General features: G+C 47.5%; 1 protein-coding gene across 2 annotated transcripts in view; it reads right to left on the reverse strand.

Moving 5' to 3' along the window:
* Positions 1-310: 310 nt before the first annotated feature.
* The window catches only part of LOC309400506 (uncharacterized protein), a 128,583-nt gene continuing 112,059 nt past the window's right edge, over positions 311-16,834 (reverse strand). For both annotated transcript variants that reach the window (XM_081969040.1, XM_081969039.1), the window contains 2 exons: positions 3,997-4,095; positions 311-2,645 (listed from right to left, as the gene is read on the reverse strand). In XM_081969040.1, coding sequence (XP_081825166.1) covers positions 1,150-2,645; positions 3,997-4,095 — 1,595 coding nt within the window. In that variant the 3' untranslated portion in view covers positions 311-1,149. The remainder of the gene's footprint in view (positions 2,646-3,996; positions 4,096-16,834) is intronic.

Consider the following 16,834-nt stretch of genomic DNA (forward strand, 5'->3'; position numbering starts at 1 on the left):
ACTCACTAACTCCTAGTTCCTTGGCCAGCACCTTTGCACAATTATGTGCAAAGTATTAAAACAATTATTTTAACAGAAGACCAATATATAAGCAATCCTTGTTTAGTGACCACAATCAGGACCAACAACTTATGTACTGCATCACTAAGTGATGCAGTACATAAGTGGAAAAATCACAATTTTACTTTTTTCCATTCATATGCAATTTAACTTCTTCCTTTCGTACGTAACTTCTTTAAGCTTTCAATGAACTGAGTTACATTTTTTAATGTTTTAAAACATCTTTATTTCTAAAGAAATCAATTTCGTCCTCCAACAAACCGAACATTATTTCTAATATTTTAAAACATCTTTGATCTAACATGTATTATTAAGCACCATCATGTTGTGTTACAGCACAAAAATAAAAGAATACAAAATCAGTGTTTACAATTACAGTACTGTACCTGTAAACATTAATAGAAATCCCCTTCCAAAGAATAGTCTTTTTGCTGTTTTGGGAAATGGATACCCGGGGGGGTGGGGGGCTAGCAGGCTGATGAACTGAACATCTTCTGGGTCTGCTCTTTTTCAGGATGGGGATTCGCAAGAGGTGAGCAAGGAATAACTTTTCTGAAAGAATTCACTAAGTTTTCTTTGCACATTTTTTTCTTCATTTATTTTCCTAGAACACATGCATTTCCCAATGTAGCTTTCCAAAACGTTCTACATTCGGATCCATACTTCCTAATTTTCGTAACATTTCATTAACATCTGAGAAAACACCGATCAATATTTTCACACTGAACTTCCTGGGCTCCCAATGTAACTTTCCAAAACATTCTACATTTAGATCCATACTTGCTAATTTTTGTAACATTTCATTAACATGAGAAAACACCAGTTGATATTTTCACATGAACTTCCTGGGCCCCCGATGTGGCTTTCCAAAATGCTCTACATTCGGATTCATACTTCCTAATTTTCATAACATTTCATTAACATAAGAAAACACTGGTCGATATTTTCACATGAACTTCCTAGTCTCCCAATGTAACTTTCCAAAATGTTCTACATCTGGATCCATACTTCCTAATTTCCAAAACATTTTGCTAATGTTCGAGAAAAACACCTGTTGATATTTTCACACTGAACTTCCTGAACTTAAGTCTAGAATTTTATTTCTTCTTCCTCCTCCGCAATGCCTTGGGCCTCCAATTCTTCTTTCAGTTCCATCAATTCTTCATTGGAAAGCTCTCCCTCACGGTAGGCGATCCATTTTTTCACATCTTCCGCATCCACCTCTAAACTGAGGGCTTGGGTGAGTGTCAAAATGTTGTGACTGATTTCATTCAAATCTTCATTCGGGTCAAAGCCTTCAAAATTATGGACGAGGAGAGCAAAGCGTTTTAAGCATCGTTCCCAAATCCCTTGCATGCATTTCATGCTGACATCCTTCCAGGCTGTTGCAATATTTTCGATGCAGTGGCTAATATCGTACGCTTTCCAAAACTCGCGCAAGGTCACCCCATTGTCCTCCGTTGCGGCAACGGCTGTGGCCAGCGTGGCCCGTAAATAGCATGCTTTGAAGGTCGACACAGCTCCCTGATCCATGGGCTGTAGGAAAGGGCTGGTGTTTTTTGGTAGATAAACAACCTTCACGTCTGGATGGATATCCTCCAGGTGCGGGGGACATCCAGGGGCGTTATTGAGGAGCAGAAGAATTCTAAAAGGGATTCTGTTTTGAAAACAATATTCCTGCACTTGGGGTATGAAACAATTCACAAACCAATCCTCAAAGAAGACTTGGGTCATCCAAGCCTTCTGATCAGATTGATAATAAATGGGCAGGGTCTTCTGGCCAATGTTTTTGCACACGGGGGGATCCTCCGATTTGTGGATCAGAAACGGCTTCAGCTTGAATCCGGTGACATTTCCACCCAACAGCAAAGTGATCCTGTCCTTAAAGGTTTTGTATCCAGGCATAGCTTGGGCTTCTTGGTGAAGATAGGTGCGTTCGGGCATTTTTTTCCAGAATAACCTGGTTTTGTCCATGCTGAATATCTGTTCAGGCAAATAGTTCCCTTCTGCTATGAGATCGTCGAAGTCATCCAGGAAGCGTTGGGCTGCTATTTCGTCAGCACCAGCAACTTCGCCTGGTGGGTGCACGGTGTGGTAATTAAACCTTCGCTGGAAGCGCATGAACCAACCACGGCTGGCTGTGAATGTTTCAGTGCACTCCTCGCCTGCTCGTTCCTTCAGGGTCGCAAAAATGCTGCGGGCCTTGGCCTGAATGAGAGGGAGGCTGATGGGAATCCTTTTCTGGATCTGATCCTCGATCCAAAGCATCAGGAGTTTCTCAGTTTCGTGGATGAGGCCTTTGCGTTGCCTGGTGATAATGGCCTTCGTTCCCGGGGATCCTTTCATGGCCTCCCTGATCCGTTCCTTGTTCTTCAAAATGGTGGAGATTGTGGAATGGGCCAGGCCTTCTTCTTGAGCAATGATGTTCACCTTCTTCCCGGCGTCGTGGGCTTTGATTATCTTCATCTTCAAATTCAGGCTGATGGCCTTCCTGTGCTTCTTGCTGCGCTCTTCGGATGAACCGTGGCCCTTTCTCTTCCCCTTTGAGGACATGGCAAGAGAAAATAAGAGCCCGTTGCAAAATACTGTAGACAGAGAGAGAGGGAGAGAAATGAGAGATAATTTTTAAAAAAAGTTTAATTGTTTGAGAACAATTTAACTTCAGGTGGGAGAAGCGTAAATATATTTTTTCCTTGTTTGGTAACAATTTCACTCTCTGGATCAAAGCATGTAAATCAGGTGTGGCAACTTTTAATACCTGTGGACTTCAACTCCCAGAATTCCCCAGACAACAAATATGTGGATCATCAAGACAATTGGGAGCATGGTGGCTTGCATGGTTAGGACGCTAGGTTGGAGGTCAGCAAGCCCGTGTTCGAGTCCCGGTGCTGTTGTAAGGCAGGGTGAGCTCCCGTCCTTTACTCCAGCTCCTGTTGGGGACATGAAAGGAGCACTGAACTGGGCGTGCCCCAGGCAACGGTGATGTCACCAACTAATCCTGTCAACACGGAAGCACCTTGGTGCTGCTGACGTGAGTGTTATCTTAAATTATCATATTATGCAATGATCCTGCTTGCTTGCATACTCCATAAGAGTGGGAAACGCAGAAGAAAAGAAAAGAGGACGACAACTAATACAAGGTGAATGGACTCAGTTAAAAGCAGTCATGGTTCCATTACTTGAAGGGGCAATTTATGCTGGAGAAGGCATAATTAATGGCCATTAATGGCCAACACTACCATTATGAATGGTCATTAATAATGACCGTTATTAACAGCCAACACTACCTTGACAGCACACAATCAAGTAATCAAATCAAGGAAAAATTGATTCCTCCTAGCACAATGGTTTGTCAAGTTGCCACTGTGCTGAGTACAGGTAATCCTCAACTTACAACCATTTGTTTAGTGACCATTTGAAGTTACAACAGCACTGGAAAAAAAATGACTTATGATTGTTTTTCAAACTTACAAGTGTCGCAACACCCCTGTGGTCACATGATCAAAATTCGGTAATTGGCATGTATTTATGACAGTTGCAGCATCCCGGGGTCAAGTGATCGCCTCTGGCGACCTACTGACAAGCAAAAGTGGAAGCCAGATTCACTTAACAACTCTGTTACCAATCTAACAACTGCCGTGATTCACAAACTCTGGGGAAAGGGCATAAAAAGAGGCAAAACTCCCTTAAGTGTGAGCAATGGAAATGTTGGACTCATATTGTGGTTGTAATTCAAGGACGACCTGAAGCAGATCCTGCCCTCCCCAAACTCTGCTCCCTGACATTCTTGACCAGGACTTGTGGTTTCCTAGCCTATTGTATACCATGGCAAGGTGGGAATATTTTGCTTAATTTAGTGGGAAGGCCACATCTCAACAAATAAACTACCATCATGTTCAAAACAGACATCAGAAGAATCCAGAATTCTCCTCTTACCAGAGCTAGGGCCTTCCCCAAAAAACAACGGATCCTGAGCACACTGGTCTTCCTGAAGTCCACACAGATGTTCTTCAGAAATGGTAATGGTCTGATATTCTGTCAAGAAAAAAAAAGAAAGGAAAAGAGGCAGGGAGGCAAGGAAGGAAAAGGAAAGAAAGGAAGGAAGGAAGGGGAAGAAAGAGAAAGAAAAGGAAAAGAAAGAAAGAAAGAAGGGAAGGAAGGAAAAAGAGAAAGAAAGAAGGGAAGGAAGGAAAAAGAGAAAGAAAGAAGGAAAAAGAAAGAAAGAAAGAAGGAAGGAAAAAGAAAGAGAAAAGGAAAGAAATAAAAAGAGGGAGGGAAGGAAAGAGAAAAAGAAAAAGGGAAGGAAGGAAAAAGAAGAAAGAAAGAAAAAGTCTCTCAAATTTATTGCATTGAAATGCACAATATCTAAAAAACCAACACCCATGGAGATTGAGGATTGTTGAGAGGTTGACCCAAACATACAATGAGGACAGGAAGAGGTATGGGGATCTTAGATCAGCTTAATATAACAATTGTGGGGTCCTTGGTGCTCTGTGAGCTTGACATTTCACGACCCAACATTTCATGACCCCACCTAACATCAACAGTGGGAGAAGGGAGTGGCATTTGCTCTCTAACCTCACTCCTTTCTAGCACTGATGATGTTCTCTAGTTGGGTCATGTAAAGTCTGCAAACAGACAACCAAGCTCAGAGAGCACCAAGGACCACACAGTCCTCCTCCTCCTTTCCTGACACCCCTCCCTCCTAGCACTGATTATGTTCCCTAGTTGGGTCATGAAACGTCTACAAACAACCAAGCTCAGATAGCACCAAGGATCCGACAGTCCTTTTCCTCTACCTCTTCCCTTTCTCCTCCTCTGCAAACCCCACTACCTACAGCATTGATGATGTTACCTAGTTGGGTCATGAAACGTCTACAAGAAAAAGAGTGTTGGTACTTACCTGATACGCTTCTTCTAATAGGGTGGAGATAGCATCCATGCATGGGTTGACACTGTCCTCGCTCTGATTGGACTGAGTCTGAATATTAATTAGTCAATGTACTATATAACCCGCCCCTGTGAGTGTTACCACCCAGTTTCCAGTGAAGTAAATGAAGACACAGACTCCACGTGTTATCCCCAAAAAAACATCTTTAGTGATACAGGTGAACATAACAAACCGTAAGCATTCAACTAATCACGAGGATACTCCAACAGCGGGTAAGACAGGTTGCCTACAAAAAAAGTAAGGGATGGGGCTGGATGCTATCTCCACCCTATTAGAAAGTGTATCAGGTAAGTACCAATGCTCTTTCTCAATAAGGGTGGAGATAGCATCCATGCATGGGACATACCCAAGCCAGATGTCCTTAAGGGAGGGAAGGCGACCGGTCCGGCAGTGGAACATCAGATCTAACCGCCTGCAACACTCTGCGGCCAAAAGTGGCCTCTGCCGATGCAAACTTGTCCAACTTATAGTTCCTAATAAACAGTGACAGGGATGCCCAAGCCGCCACCCTACAGATCTCATCCAGAGAGGCCTGAGTAGCCCAAGCTGCGGTGGTGAGTGAGCGGTAATACCCTCTAGAACCTCCATCTCCTGGGCTGCGTAGGCTGCCGCTATACAATGCCTCACCCATCTGCCAATCACTGCCGTGGATACCTTCTTGCCTAAGGAAGAAGACTGAAAAGATACAAAAAGCGACTCCGTCTAATCTCAGACGTACGCACGATGACACAGACAGACATCAAGATTGTGCCATTGTTTCTCGAGCTGGTGAACCCGGGGGGGGGGGGGCAGAAATTAGGGAGCACCACCTGGGACCTATGGAACCATGACCCCACCTTTGGCACAAAGGAAGGGTCCAGTCTAAGGACCACCCTATCACTGTGGAACTTGCACAGGTCCTCCCTAACAGAGAGAGGGTGCAGCTCCGAAATCCTCCTGGCAGAAGTTATTGCCACCAGGAAGGCAACTTTCCAGGTAAGTAATTCCATGGAGATCTCTCTTAAAGGCTTGAATGGTGGCTTGGTTAGAGCCCCCAGGACACTGGTAAGATCCCAAGTTGGGTAACGGTGTACAGCAGGCGGTCGAAGGTTGGTAGCCCCTCTTAAAAACCTTTTTACCGTGGAGTGTTGCGAAATAGCCTGGCCGCCTCCCCAGGTAAGAATGGTGCCCAAGGCGGCCACCTGCCTCCTGATGGTGTTGGGAGATAACCCCTTATCAAGGCCGTCCTGTAAAAATTCCAGGATCTGAGGTATGGAGGAGTCTGCAGGATCAATCTGTTTAGGTAGGCACCACTTACAAAAGATCCTCCAGGTGGCGTCGTAAAAGCGCACCATCGAGGGCCTCCTGGAGGCCTGTATAGCCTCAATAACCCTGGTAGAGAACTGATCTCCCCTTAGAGTGAGCTGCTCAACTGCAAGGCGGCTAGCTGGAGCCATTGGGGCTCCGGGTGTTTTGAGCTCCCTGGCAGAGGACAATCTTGTCCGCTGGAATCCTCCAGGGCCTTTCCACCGACGTCTGAAGGTCGGCAAACTAAGGATGACTCGGCCAGTGCGGGGCCATGAGGATGACCTCCGCTCTGACCTCGATGATCCTGTGGACCACCCTGGGTTGGAGAGGCACTGGGCGAAAAGCATAGAGGAGACCCCGGGGCCACGGGTAGCGAAGAGCATCCATTCCCTCCACTCCCGGTGTGCGGAATCTTGTGAAAAATCTGGGGAGGTGAGCATTGGAGGGATTGGTGAACAGATCCGCAATCAGGACTCCGAACCAGCGGGTGATCTCCTGAAAGAGAGAAGGGTGTAACTGCCATTCGGCCTGGTCTACTGTAGCCCTGCTTAGCCAGTCAGCCCGCACGTTAGCCTCCCCTGAAATGTGCTCAGCCATGAGGGAAAGGAGGTTATGCTCCGCCCACGTTCCCAGGACATCAGCCTCTAGCATGAGATCCCTCGATCTGGTGCTCCCTGTCACTGCGTTAATTGGTTTGCTAGCTGCGCTGAAAATTTACTGCACAGGTCACAGTTCTTATCTGCAAGTGATTTAGTACGCATGCTCCTTCACATTCCTTACTTTCTCTTCTGATCTTCCGTTCGCCTGCCGAAGGAGACAGGCATATATCTTTGCCAAAATGTAATTAATTCAGTTAGCAAGTTTTGCATTTTTATTTTCTTTTATATTAAAAATGTTTTTATTAGATCTTGCTTCGGGTTTATTTTTGCTTATTTCAAAAGTATGCTACAAGGGATGCCAAGATCCACACCTCCTTAATTCAGGGCGGAATTCACACCCTAACAAATGGCCCAAGAGGTTGGTTGTCTGATTTATGGCTTTTCCCCTTGTTAGCTAATTCCAAGAGATAAGCGTATAGGCTAATTAGACAGGATGATTTAACGACTGAGGAACGTTTTAGATCATTTTTCTAACATGCTGAAGAAAAAGAAAAAGAAAACAAAAGCACATTCCAAAGGCTTCCTCCCCTCTGATGGAGAAGCGAAAAGCATTTTACGCTGGCTTCCAAGTTTTCAAATGCCAATAGCTTCAGCAACCAGACTGGATGGAGAATCTGCTGTGGGACAGATCTCATCAAGACGGGACTGCTCCAGGAGATGCCAATCTACAACCGAGGTTAGTAGAGTATCTCCCTGATTATGCATGCTCCCCAAATCTTATTGAGTTTGAAACGCTCGATGCTTGGCCAAAGCTCTCGCAGCCGCAGCAAATTCACTCCCACACACAAGGAGATATGTATGATTCTCTCACCTCTATACAATACAATACAATACAATAGTAGAGTTGGAAGGGACCTTGGAGGTCTTCTAGTCCAACCCCCTGCCTAGGCAGGAAACCCTATACCGTTTCAGGCAAATGGCTATCCAACATCTTCTTAAAGACTTCCAGTGTTGGGGCATTCACAACTTCTGGAGGCAAGCTGTTCCACTGATTAATTGTTCTAACTGTCAGGAAATTTCTCCTCGGTTCTAAGTTGCTTCTCTCCTTGATTAGTTTCCACCCATTGCTTCTTGTTCTACCCTCAGGTGCCTTGGAAAATAGTTTGACTCCCTCTTCTTTGTGGCAACCCCTGAGATATTGGAACACTGCTATCATGTCTCCCCTAGTCCTTCTTTCTCTTAAGCTGAACATACCCAGTTCCTGCAACCGTTCTTCATATGTTTTAGTCTCCAGTCCCCTAATCATCTTTGTTGCTCTTCTCTGCACTCTTTCTAGAGTCTCCACATCTTTTTTACATCGTGGCGACCAGAACTGAATGCAGTATTCCAAGTGTGGCCTCACCAAGGCATTATAAAGCGGCATCAACATTTCATGTGATCTTGATTCTATCCCTCTGTTGATGCAGCCTAGGACTGCGTTGGCTTTTTTGGCAGCTGCTGCACACTGCTGGCTCATATTTAAATGGTTGTCCACTAGGACTCCAAGATCCCTTTCACAGTTACTACTACTGAGCAAGGTACCACCTATACTGTACCTGTGCATTCCATTTTTGTTGCCTAAATGTAGAACCTTACTCTTTTCACCATTGAATTTCATTTTATTAGATAGTGCCCAATGTTCAAGTTTGTCAAGATCCTTCTGTATCTTAAGCCTATCTTCTGGAGTGTTGGCTATTCCTGCCAGCTTGGTGTCATCTGCAAATTTGATGAGTTCCCCATTTATTCCCTCATCCAAATCATTGATGAAGATGTTGAAGAGTACTGGGCCTAAAACAGAGCCTTGGGGTACTCCACTGCATACTTCCCTCCATGTAGATGCAGTTCCATTGAGGACTACCCGTTGAGTGCGGTTGGTCAGCCAGTTACGAATCCATCTGGTGGTGATGCTGTCTAACCCACATTCTTCTACTTTATCTAGTAGTAGGTTATGGTCTACCTTATCAAAAGCCTTACTGAAGTCCAAGTAAACTATATCGACGGCATTCCTCTGGTCCACTAATTTTGTCACATTATCAAAGAATGCAATAAGATTAGTCTGGCATGATCTGTTTTTGACAAATCCATGTTGGCTTTTGGCTATTACTTTGTTTGCTTCTAGGTGTTCGCAAATTCGTTGCTTGATTATTTTTTCCAGAATCTTTCCTGGTACTGAGGTCAGGCTGATAGGTCTGTAGTTTCCTGGATCTAATTTTTTCCCTTTTTTGAAGATGGGAACCACATCAGCTCTTTTCCAGTCCTCTGGTAGTTCCCCCGTGTTCCAGGATCTCTGAAAGATATAATTCAGTGGTTCTGAGATCTCGTCTGCTAGTTCCTTCAGAACCCTGGGGTGTAATCCATCCGGTCCTGGTGATTTGAACTCGTCTAGGGTAGACAGGTGCTCACTTACCATTTTCTTCCCTATTTCAATTTGTGTTCCTAATCTGATTTTTGTGGTGCTGCTTTTGATAGGTTGGACTGTTTTATCCCTTTGTGTAAAGACAGATGCAAAACATGAGTTAAATAGTTCTGCTTTCTCCCTGTTGCTTATCACCTTCTTGCCACTTTCTCCTAGCAATGGACCAATTGTTTCCTTAACTTTTTTCTTGCTTTTAACATGTTGGAAGAAGCTTTTTTTGTTAATTTTTACTTTTGTGGCAAGCCTTTCTTCATTGTGAGCCTTAGCTTTCCTCACTTCATCTTTACAGGCTCGGGCTATTTGCTGATATTCTGCCTTAGTTATGTCCCCCTCCTTCCACTTTTTATACTTACCTTTTTTGTCTTTCAGTTTGTCAGATAGTTCTTTATGCAGCCATGCTGGTTTCTTTTGGGAGCTGTTATTTTTCTTCTTCATTGGTATTGTGCTAGCCTGGGCTTTTGTAATCTCATTTTTCAAAATTTCCCAAGCTTCTTGAGTTGTTTTCCCTTTGAGGATTCTCATCCATGGAATTTTTCCCAAGCTCTCTCTAAGTTTATTGAAATTAGCTTTCTTAAAGTCCAAGACTCTAGTTTGACTTCGTTCTACTACTTGTGTTTGGATAATGTTGAATTCCAATATTGCATGGTCACTTGCCCCGAGGGTTCCTATGGCTTCAACACCTTCTATCATTTCCTCTCTGTTAGTGAGAATTAAGTCCAATATGGCTGATCCCCTTGTTCCCTTCTCTACTTTTTGGAAAACAAAGTTGTCTGCTAGGTTTGTTAGGAACCTGTTGGATCTTCCACTTGGTGCAGAGTTTGTTTCCCAGTTGATATCAGGGTAGTTAAAATCTCCCATTGCTATTGTGGTGTGCTTCCTACATACCTTAGTTAGCTGACTAGCAAAAAGTTCATCTACTTCCTCTGCTTGGTTGGGTGGCCTGTAGTATAGACCTATGGCAATGTCATTTCCCCCACAACCTTTAATATTGACCCAAATGCATTCAAGATTGTTCTCATCATTGTTGTGCTCTATTTCTGTAGAGACGTAGCTATTTCTTATATATAGTGCAACTCCACCTCCTCTTTTATTTGGTCTATTTCTTTTAAATAATTTAAATCCTTCTAGCTGTATGTTCCATTTGTCGGTTTCATCCCACCAAGTTTCTGTAATGGCAATAATATCATATCTGCCCTCTTTTACTTGAATTTCTAATTCGCCCTGTTTATTCCTCATACTCTGTGCATTGGTATATAGACATTTGAGTCCATTTTGATTGACCTTGTGTTTACTGTCTACATAACCTGTGTTATGCCTGACTGCCCCTATTTTCTTGCCACTTGTGTGATTCATGCACATGGTATGGCAATCACTATTAAATGCTTGGTTTTGCTTGACAGCAGGAGTGATAGTCTTACCCACACATACATCTATGTTACATGCACTTATAACCCTATGGATTTTAGTTTGCTGGGGACAGAAATGTTCTGTATCTATTAATTCTCTGTCCCCGCTCTTCAGTTTAAATGTTTATCAAGAAAATCTGTGAATTTAATGCTAAGTAACTCAGTCCCTTTCTTGGATGGGTGCAACCCATCTCTTTTGTACAATTTTTCATTGGACCAGCTACAGGCATCATGACTAATAAAACCAAAGCCTTCCCTTTTACACCACTCCTTTAGCCAAACATTAAACTCTGCTACACGCTGGCCCTTCCCTTTTTGTTCCTTATATACAGGTAAAACCTCTGAAAAGATAAGCCTACAACCTATACTATTAAGTTCATACCCCAAGTTCTGGAAATCATTCTGCACAGAATGTCAGTTGGTCTTACCTGAACTGCATGTCTCGAAGGTGGCGTGGGAGCAGTCACATATGGGTATTAACACAGCCCTTTTGCCCTGGAGGCTGAGGTAAATCTTGAGGCCACACCTCCGTACCTCCTCTGACCTCCCAGATTAACCGATGGTCGTAGCAAAGAACCTGAAAGAGGAAGGGAAAGGTAAAACACAAACACATCCTTCCTGCCTGGTCCCTGACTCACCGCTGAGCTAACTCAAGCCCTTGGCGCGGGGCGCCCTAACGGGGGGGAAGTGACTGCTCCCACGCCACCTTCGAGACATGCAGTTCAGGTAAGACCAACTGACAGTCTCCGAAGTGAGGCGTGGGAGGAGTCACATATGGGACATACCAAAGCTAGATGTCCTTGGGAGGGATCACTGGGCCTGAGCCCCACGAGAGTCTAAGACTCCCTGCAGAACCCTCCTCCCGAAGGCCGCGTCCGCAGAGGCATACGCGTCTAGCCGGTAATGCCTGATGAAAGGCGATGGAGAAGACCAAGCGGCAGCCCTGCAGATCTCCTCGAGGGGAGCCTGAGTGGTCCAGGCCGCTGAGGTGGCCGCACTCCTGGTGGAGTGTGCGGTGATGCCCTCTGGAACCTGAAGACCTTGTGCTTCGTAGGCTTTGGAAATGGCTGCTCTGATCCACCTGCTAATGGTGGCTGGAGAGACCTTGGCTCCTCGGGTGGAATGCTGAAAGGAGACGAAGAGGGCCTCTGAACGCCTAAAGGGCGCCGTGCGCTTCAGGTAGATGCGCAGGGCTCGTCTAACATCCAGCCGGTGCCAGGATCTTTCTCTATCCCTGGACGGCTAAGGACAGAAATCCGGCAGGACTATCTCTAGTCCTCTGTGGAATGGGGAGTTGATCTTGGGCATGAACGTGGGGTCCAGTCTGAGGACGACCCGGTTCTCCAGAAAGGAACAGAGGTCCGCCCTGCTGGATAGAGCGTTGAGCTCAGAAACTCTCCTGGCTGAGGTGATGGCAACCAGGAAGACGACCTTAAGGGTCAGTAATTGGAGGGAGACCTCACTCAAGGGTTCGAAGGGTGCCTCCGTTAAAGCCTGGAGGACCGTGGGAAGGTCCCAGGTAGGGAAGCGATGGACTACGGGGGGCTTCAGATTCGCTGCTCCCTTAAGGAAATGCCTAAGGACCGGATGTTGGGACAAAGGCGGGGAGTCCACCCCCCCCCCCCAGGATGGTGGAGAGGGCAGAGACCTGCCTCCTGAGGGTGCTGGGTGCCAGACCTTTCTCTAGGCCTTCCTGTAGGAAGTCCAACACCTGGGGCACAGAGGCCGAAGTCGGGACAAGACCCCTTGCTTGGCACCAGTCCGCAAAGGCGGCCTAGGAGGCATTGTAAATGTGAGTGGTGGACTGCCTCCTGGACGCCTCGACGGTCTTAATGACCTCCGCGGAGAAGTGTGCCCCTCTCAGTTGTTCCCGCTCAATCGCCAGGCGGTCAGCTGGAGCCACTCCGGGTGTGGATATTCCAGGGACCCCTGGTGAAGGGACACCTCCCCTAGTGGGAGCCTCCAGTGGGGGGCTGAAGACAGCTCCACCAGGTCTGCTAGCCAGGGGCGGCGTGGCCAGAAGGGGGCCACTAGAACCATTTCTGCTCTCTCTGTCACTAACTTCCTCAGGACCCCGGGCATGAGGGGAAGGGGAGGGAATGCGTAAAGGAGGCCGGACGGCCATCTGCAACGAAGAGCATCCGTGTCCATGGCACCTCTGGACGGGAACCTCGACACGAAGGTCGGTAGCTGGGCATTCGCTGGAGTTGCGAAGAGATCCACCGTCGGGCGTCCGAACCTCTCGCAGATCTGCAGGAAGGTGTCGGGGTGGAGCTGCCACTCTCCATTGTCGACTGTCTCCTGAGCCAGTCCGCCTGCTGATTCTCTGTCCCCGAGATGTGTTCTGCTCTGATGGATCGGAGGTTCCTCTCTGACCAGTTCCCCAATCGGAGGGCCTCGTCGCGTAGAGCCTTGGAGTGGGTGCCTCCCTGTCTGTTCACGTGGGCCTTGGCTGCCACGTTGTCTGTCAGGACCAGGACATGCTGGTCGGTCACCGTAGCCCTGAAGTGGCGTAGGGCCAGATGGATGGCCCTCAGCTCCAACCAGTTGATGTTGTTGTGTAGGTCGGTTGGAGTCCAGCGGCCCTGGGCTATCTGAGCCTCCAGGTGAGCTCCCCAGCCGAACAGACTCGCGTCCGTCGTGAGTACCTTCCTTGCTGGTTCTCTGAAGAGTGACCCCTTGTCTAGGGCTGGGGTCAACCACAAACGGAGCGATAGGAGAACTTGGGGTGACACCCGGACCTTGAAGCTGGCGTCGCTCGTCCCGGCTCTCTGGTGTGGGAACAGGAACCACTGGAGCTCCCTGGCGTGGAGACGAGCCCAAGGCACGATCCCTATGCAAGAAATGAATTTCCCAAGGAGCCTGGAAAGAAGAACTACAGGGACAGAGCGTAACTTGCGAATCTCCTGAACCAGCTGGACGATGCTGTCCCTACGCTCCCGGGAGAGAAAGACCTCTCCAGACACTGAATCTATGATGGACCCTAGGTGTTGGAGTCTGGTAGTAGGGGCTAGGTGACTCTTCTCGAGGTTGATCGAGAACCCCAGGGACCTTAGCATGTCGATGGTGAGACCCAGGTCCTGCCTTGCCGAGGCTGGCGACCTGGCTAGGACTAGGATGTCATCCAGGTAACAATGGAGACGGACTGGGAAGGAACGAAGGTGACCCGCGGCCGCGGCCAGCACCTTGGTAAAAGTCCTGGGGGCAGAGGCCAGCCCGAAGGGGAGGGCTCTATACTGGAAGTGGCTGCCCTCGTGGGAGAATCTGAGGAATCTACGATGTTCAGGGGCGATTCTGATATGTAAATAAGCCTCCGTGAGGTCGATGGAAGCCAGGTAATCGCCCTGCCTGATGCCCTCTAGGATGGACTTCAGCGAGGCCATCTTGAACCTACGGTAGACCACTCTGGAGTTGAGCAGTTTAAGGTCCAAGATGGCCCTCCACCCCCCTGAGCTCTTGGGAACCAAGAACAGGTTCGAATAGAATCCAGAGCCCTTCTCCCCCTCTGGTACTCTCTCTATAGCCCTGATGTCTAACAGGTGCTTTATGGCTTTGGCCATCAGGGCCCGCTTGGCCGAATCTCTGGAGGGGGCGAAGATGCGGAATCTATTCGGGGGTTGCGAGCAGAACTCCAGTTGGAGCCCGAGCCTGACCGTCTGCAGGACCCACTCGTCCGAGGTGATGCGATCCCAGGCATCCGCACATAAGGAGAGGCGACCGCCAATGGGGTGATCCCCGCAAGGATCACTTGGACCTGCGGAAAGGACGGCCGCCCCCTCCTCGAAAGGGCCGCTTGCCCTGCTGCTGACCTCTGAATCTGTCCCTAGAGAACTGTCTGTCCCCCTGCCTGTGGAACCTGGAAACCGGGTACCTCTGATTCTGGGGGTCCATGTCAGGCGGGCGGTAGGATGCTCTCCTGGGATACGGGGCCGGTCGGTGTTCTGACCTCCTGGTCGTGGATGGGAAGACCTTCCTCTTGTTCTTGTCCTCCACCAGGATTGGATCCAGTGACGAACCGAACAGCTTGTCCCCGGTGCAGTCGGCTCCTGTCAGGTCCCATTTAGCTCGAGACTCCGCCTGCCAGTGGCGTACCTCCATATCCTCTCCTAAATTTACATCCCTTACTATTGAATCACCAACCAGAAGGTGACTTCTCTTTCTACATACCTTGATCTTCTTCTGCGACTGATGTGTGATACCTGATTCCCCATTTCGCATTTACGAAGAAGGTTCTTCGTTTTGGACCACGATCCCCTGCTTATTTGAGTCATCATTATCACAACTACCTTGATCTATCTCTTTAGTGTCCCCATTAAGGTCAGCAAGGGCACTATATCTGTTTTGCTGGGTCACAGCAAAAGCTTTGTGTTTATGGTTCAGAGCTCTCAACCTGCCAGATCCCACGGTTGTCCAGACTGCTCTTCTCCTGCAAGATCTTTGTGGCAGAGGGGGCTGATAGCATGGCATCGCCATAGAGTGGAACGGCTGAAGTAGAGACCTAGTTTCTGCTTGGAGAGCACTGATTACAGATTCTAGATATGTAATCTGTCTATGTAGACTAGTAATTTGTTTACAAAGGGGACAGTATCCAAATTTGAAAAGAGTACTGCGAAAGACAGGTGCAAAACAGCTATTACATTGAACTAAGCCGGTCATTTTGAAATAAAATAAAATCACAAACTCAAGCACACTAATCCAGAATGTATTATTGCTATTTTGGTTTATAGATATATGATTCTAATGGCGCGCGGGCCTTTGACCTCTTTGTCTCTGTGACTCACCCCCCTTCTATCCAGCAAGCTCCAATCCCAGCTTCAGGAAGGTTCAAATGATATGGAGTTTAAGGGCCCCCACCTCTGTGACCTCTTTGTCTCTGTGACTCACCCCCCTTCTATCCAGCAAGCTCCAATCCCAGCTTCAGGAAGGTTCAAATGATATGGAGTTTAAGGGCCCCCACCTCTGTGACCTCTTTGTCTCTGTGACTCATCCCCCCTTCTATCCAGCAAGCTCCAATCCCAGCTTCAGGAAGGTTCAAATGATATGGAGTTTAAGGGCCCCCACCTCTGTGACCTCTTTGTCTCTGTGACTCACCCCCCTTCTATCCAGCAAGCTCCAATCCCAGCTTCAGGAAGGTTCAAATGATATGGAGTTTAAGGGCCCCCACCTCTGTGACCTTTTTGTCTCTGTAACTCACCCCCCTTCTATCCAGCAAGCTCCAATCCCAGCTTCAGGAAGGTTCAAATGATATGGAGTTTAAGGCCCCCCACCTCTGTGACCTCTTTGTCTCTGTGACTCACCCCCCTTCAATCCAGCAAGCTCCAATCCCAGCTTCAGGAAGGTTCAAATGATATGGAGTTTAAGGGTCCCCACCTCTGTGACCTCTTTGTCTCACCCCCCTTCTATCCAGCAAGCTCCAATCCCAGCTTCAGGAAGGTTCAAATGATATGGAGTTTAAGGGCCCCCACCTCTGTGACCTCTTTGTCTCTGTGACTCACCCCCCTTCTATCCAGCAAGCTCCAATCCCAGCTTCAGGAAGGTTCAAATGATATGGAGTTTAAGGGCCCCCACCTCTGTGACCTCTTTGTCTCTGTGACTCACCCCCCTTCTATCCAGCAAGCTCCAATCCCAGCTTCAGGAAGGTTCAAATGATATGGAGTTTAAGGGCCCCCACCTCTGTGACCTCTTTGTCTCTGTGACTCACCCCCCCTTCTATCCAGCAAGCTCCAATCCCATCTTCAGGAAGGTTCAAATGATATGGAGTTTAAGGGCCCCCACCTCTGTGACCTCTTTGTCTCTGTGACTCACCCCCCCTTCTATCCAGCAAGCTCCAATCCCAGCTTCAGGAAGGTTCAAATGATATGGAGTTTAAGGGCCCCCACCTCTGTGACCTCTTTGTCTCTGTGACTCACCCTCCTTCTATCCAGCAAGCTCCAATCCCAGCTTCAGGAAGGTTCAAATGATATGGAGTTTAAGGGCCTCCACCTCTGTGACCTCTTTGTCTCTGTGACTCACCCCCCTTCTATCCAGCAAGCTCCAATCCCAGCTTCAGGAAGGTTCAAATGATATGGAGTTTAAG

This window comes from Natrix helvetica, assembly GCF_964273705.1.
Source record: "Natrix helvetica genome assembly, chromosome: W".
NCBI lineage: Eukaryota > Metazoa > Chordata > Lepidosauria > Squamata > Natricidae > Natrix > Natrix helvetica.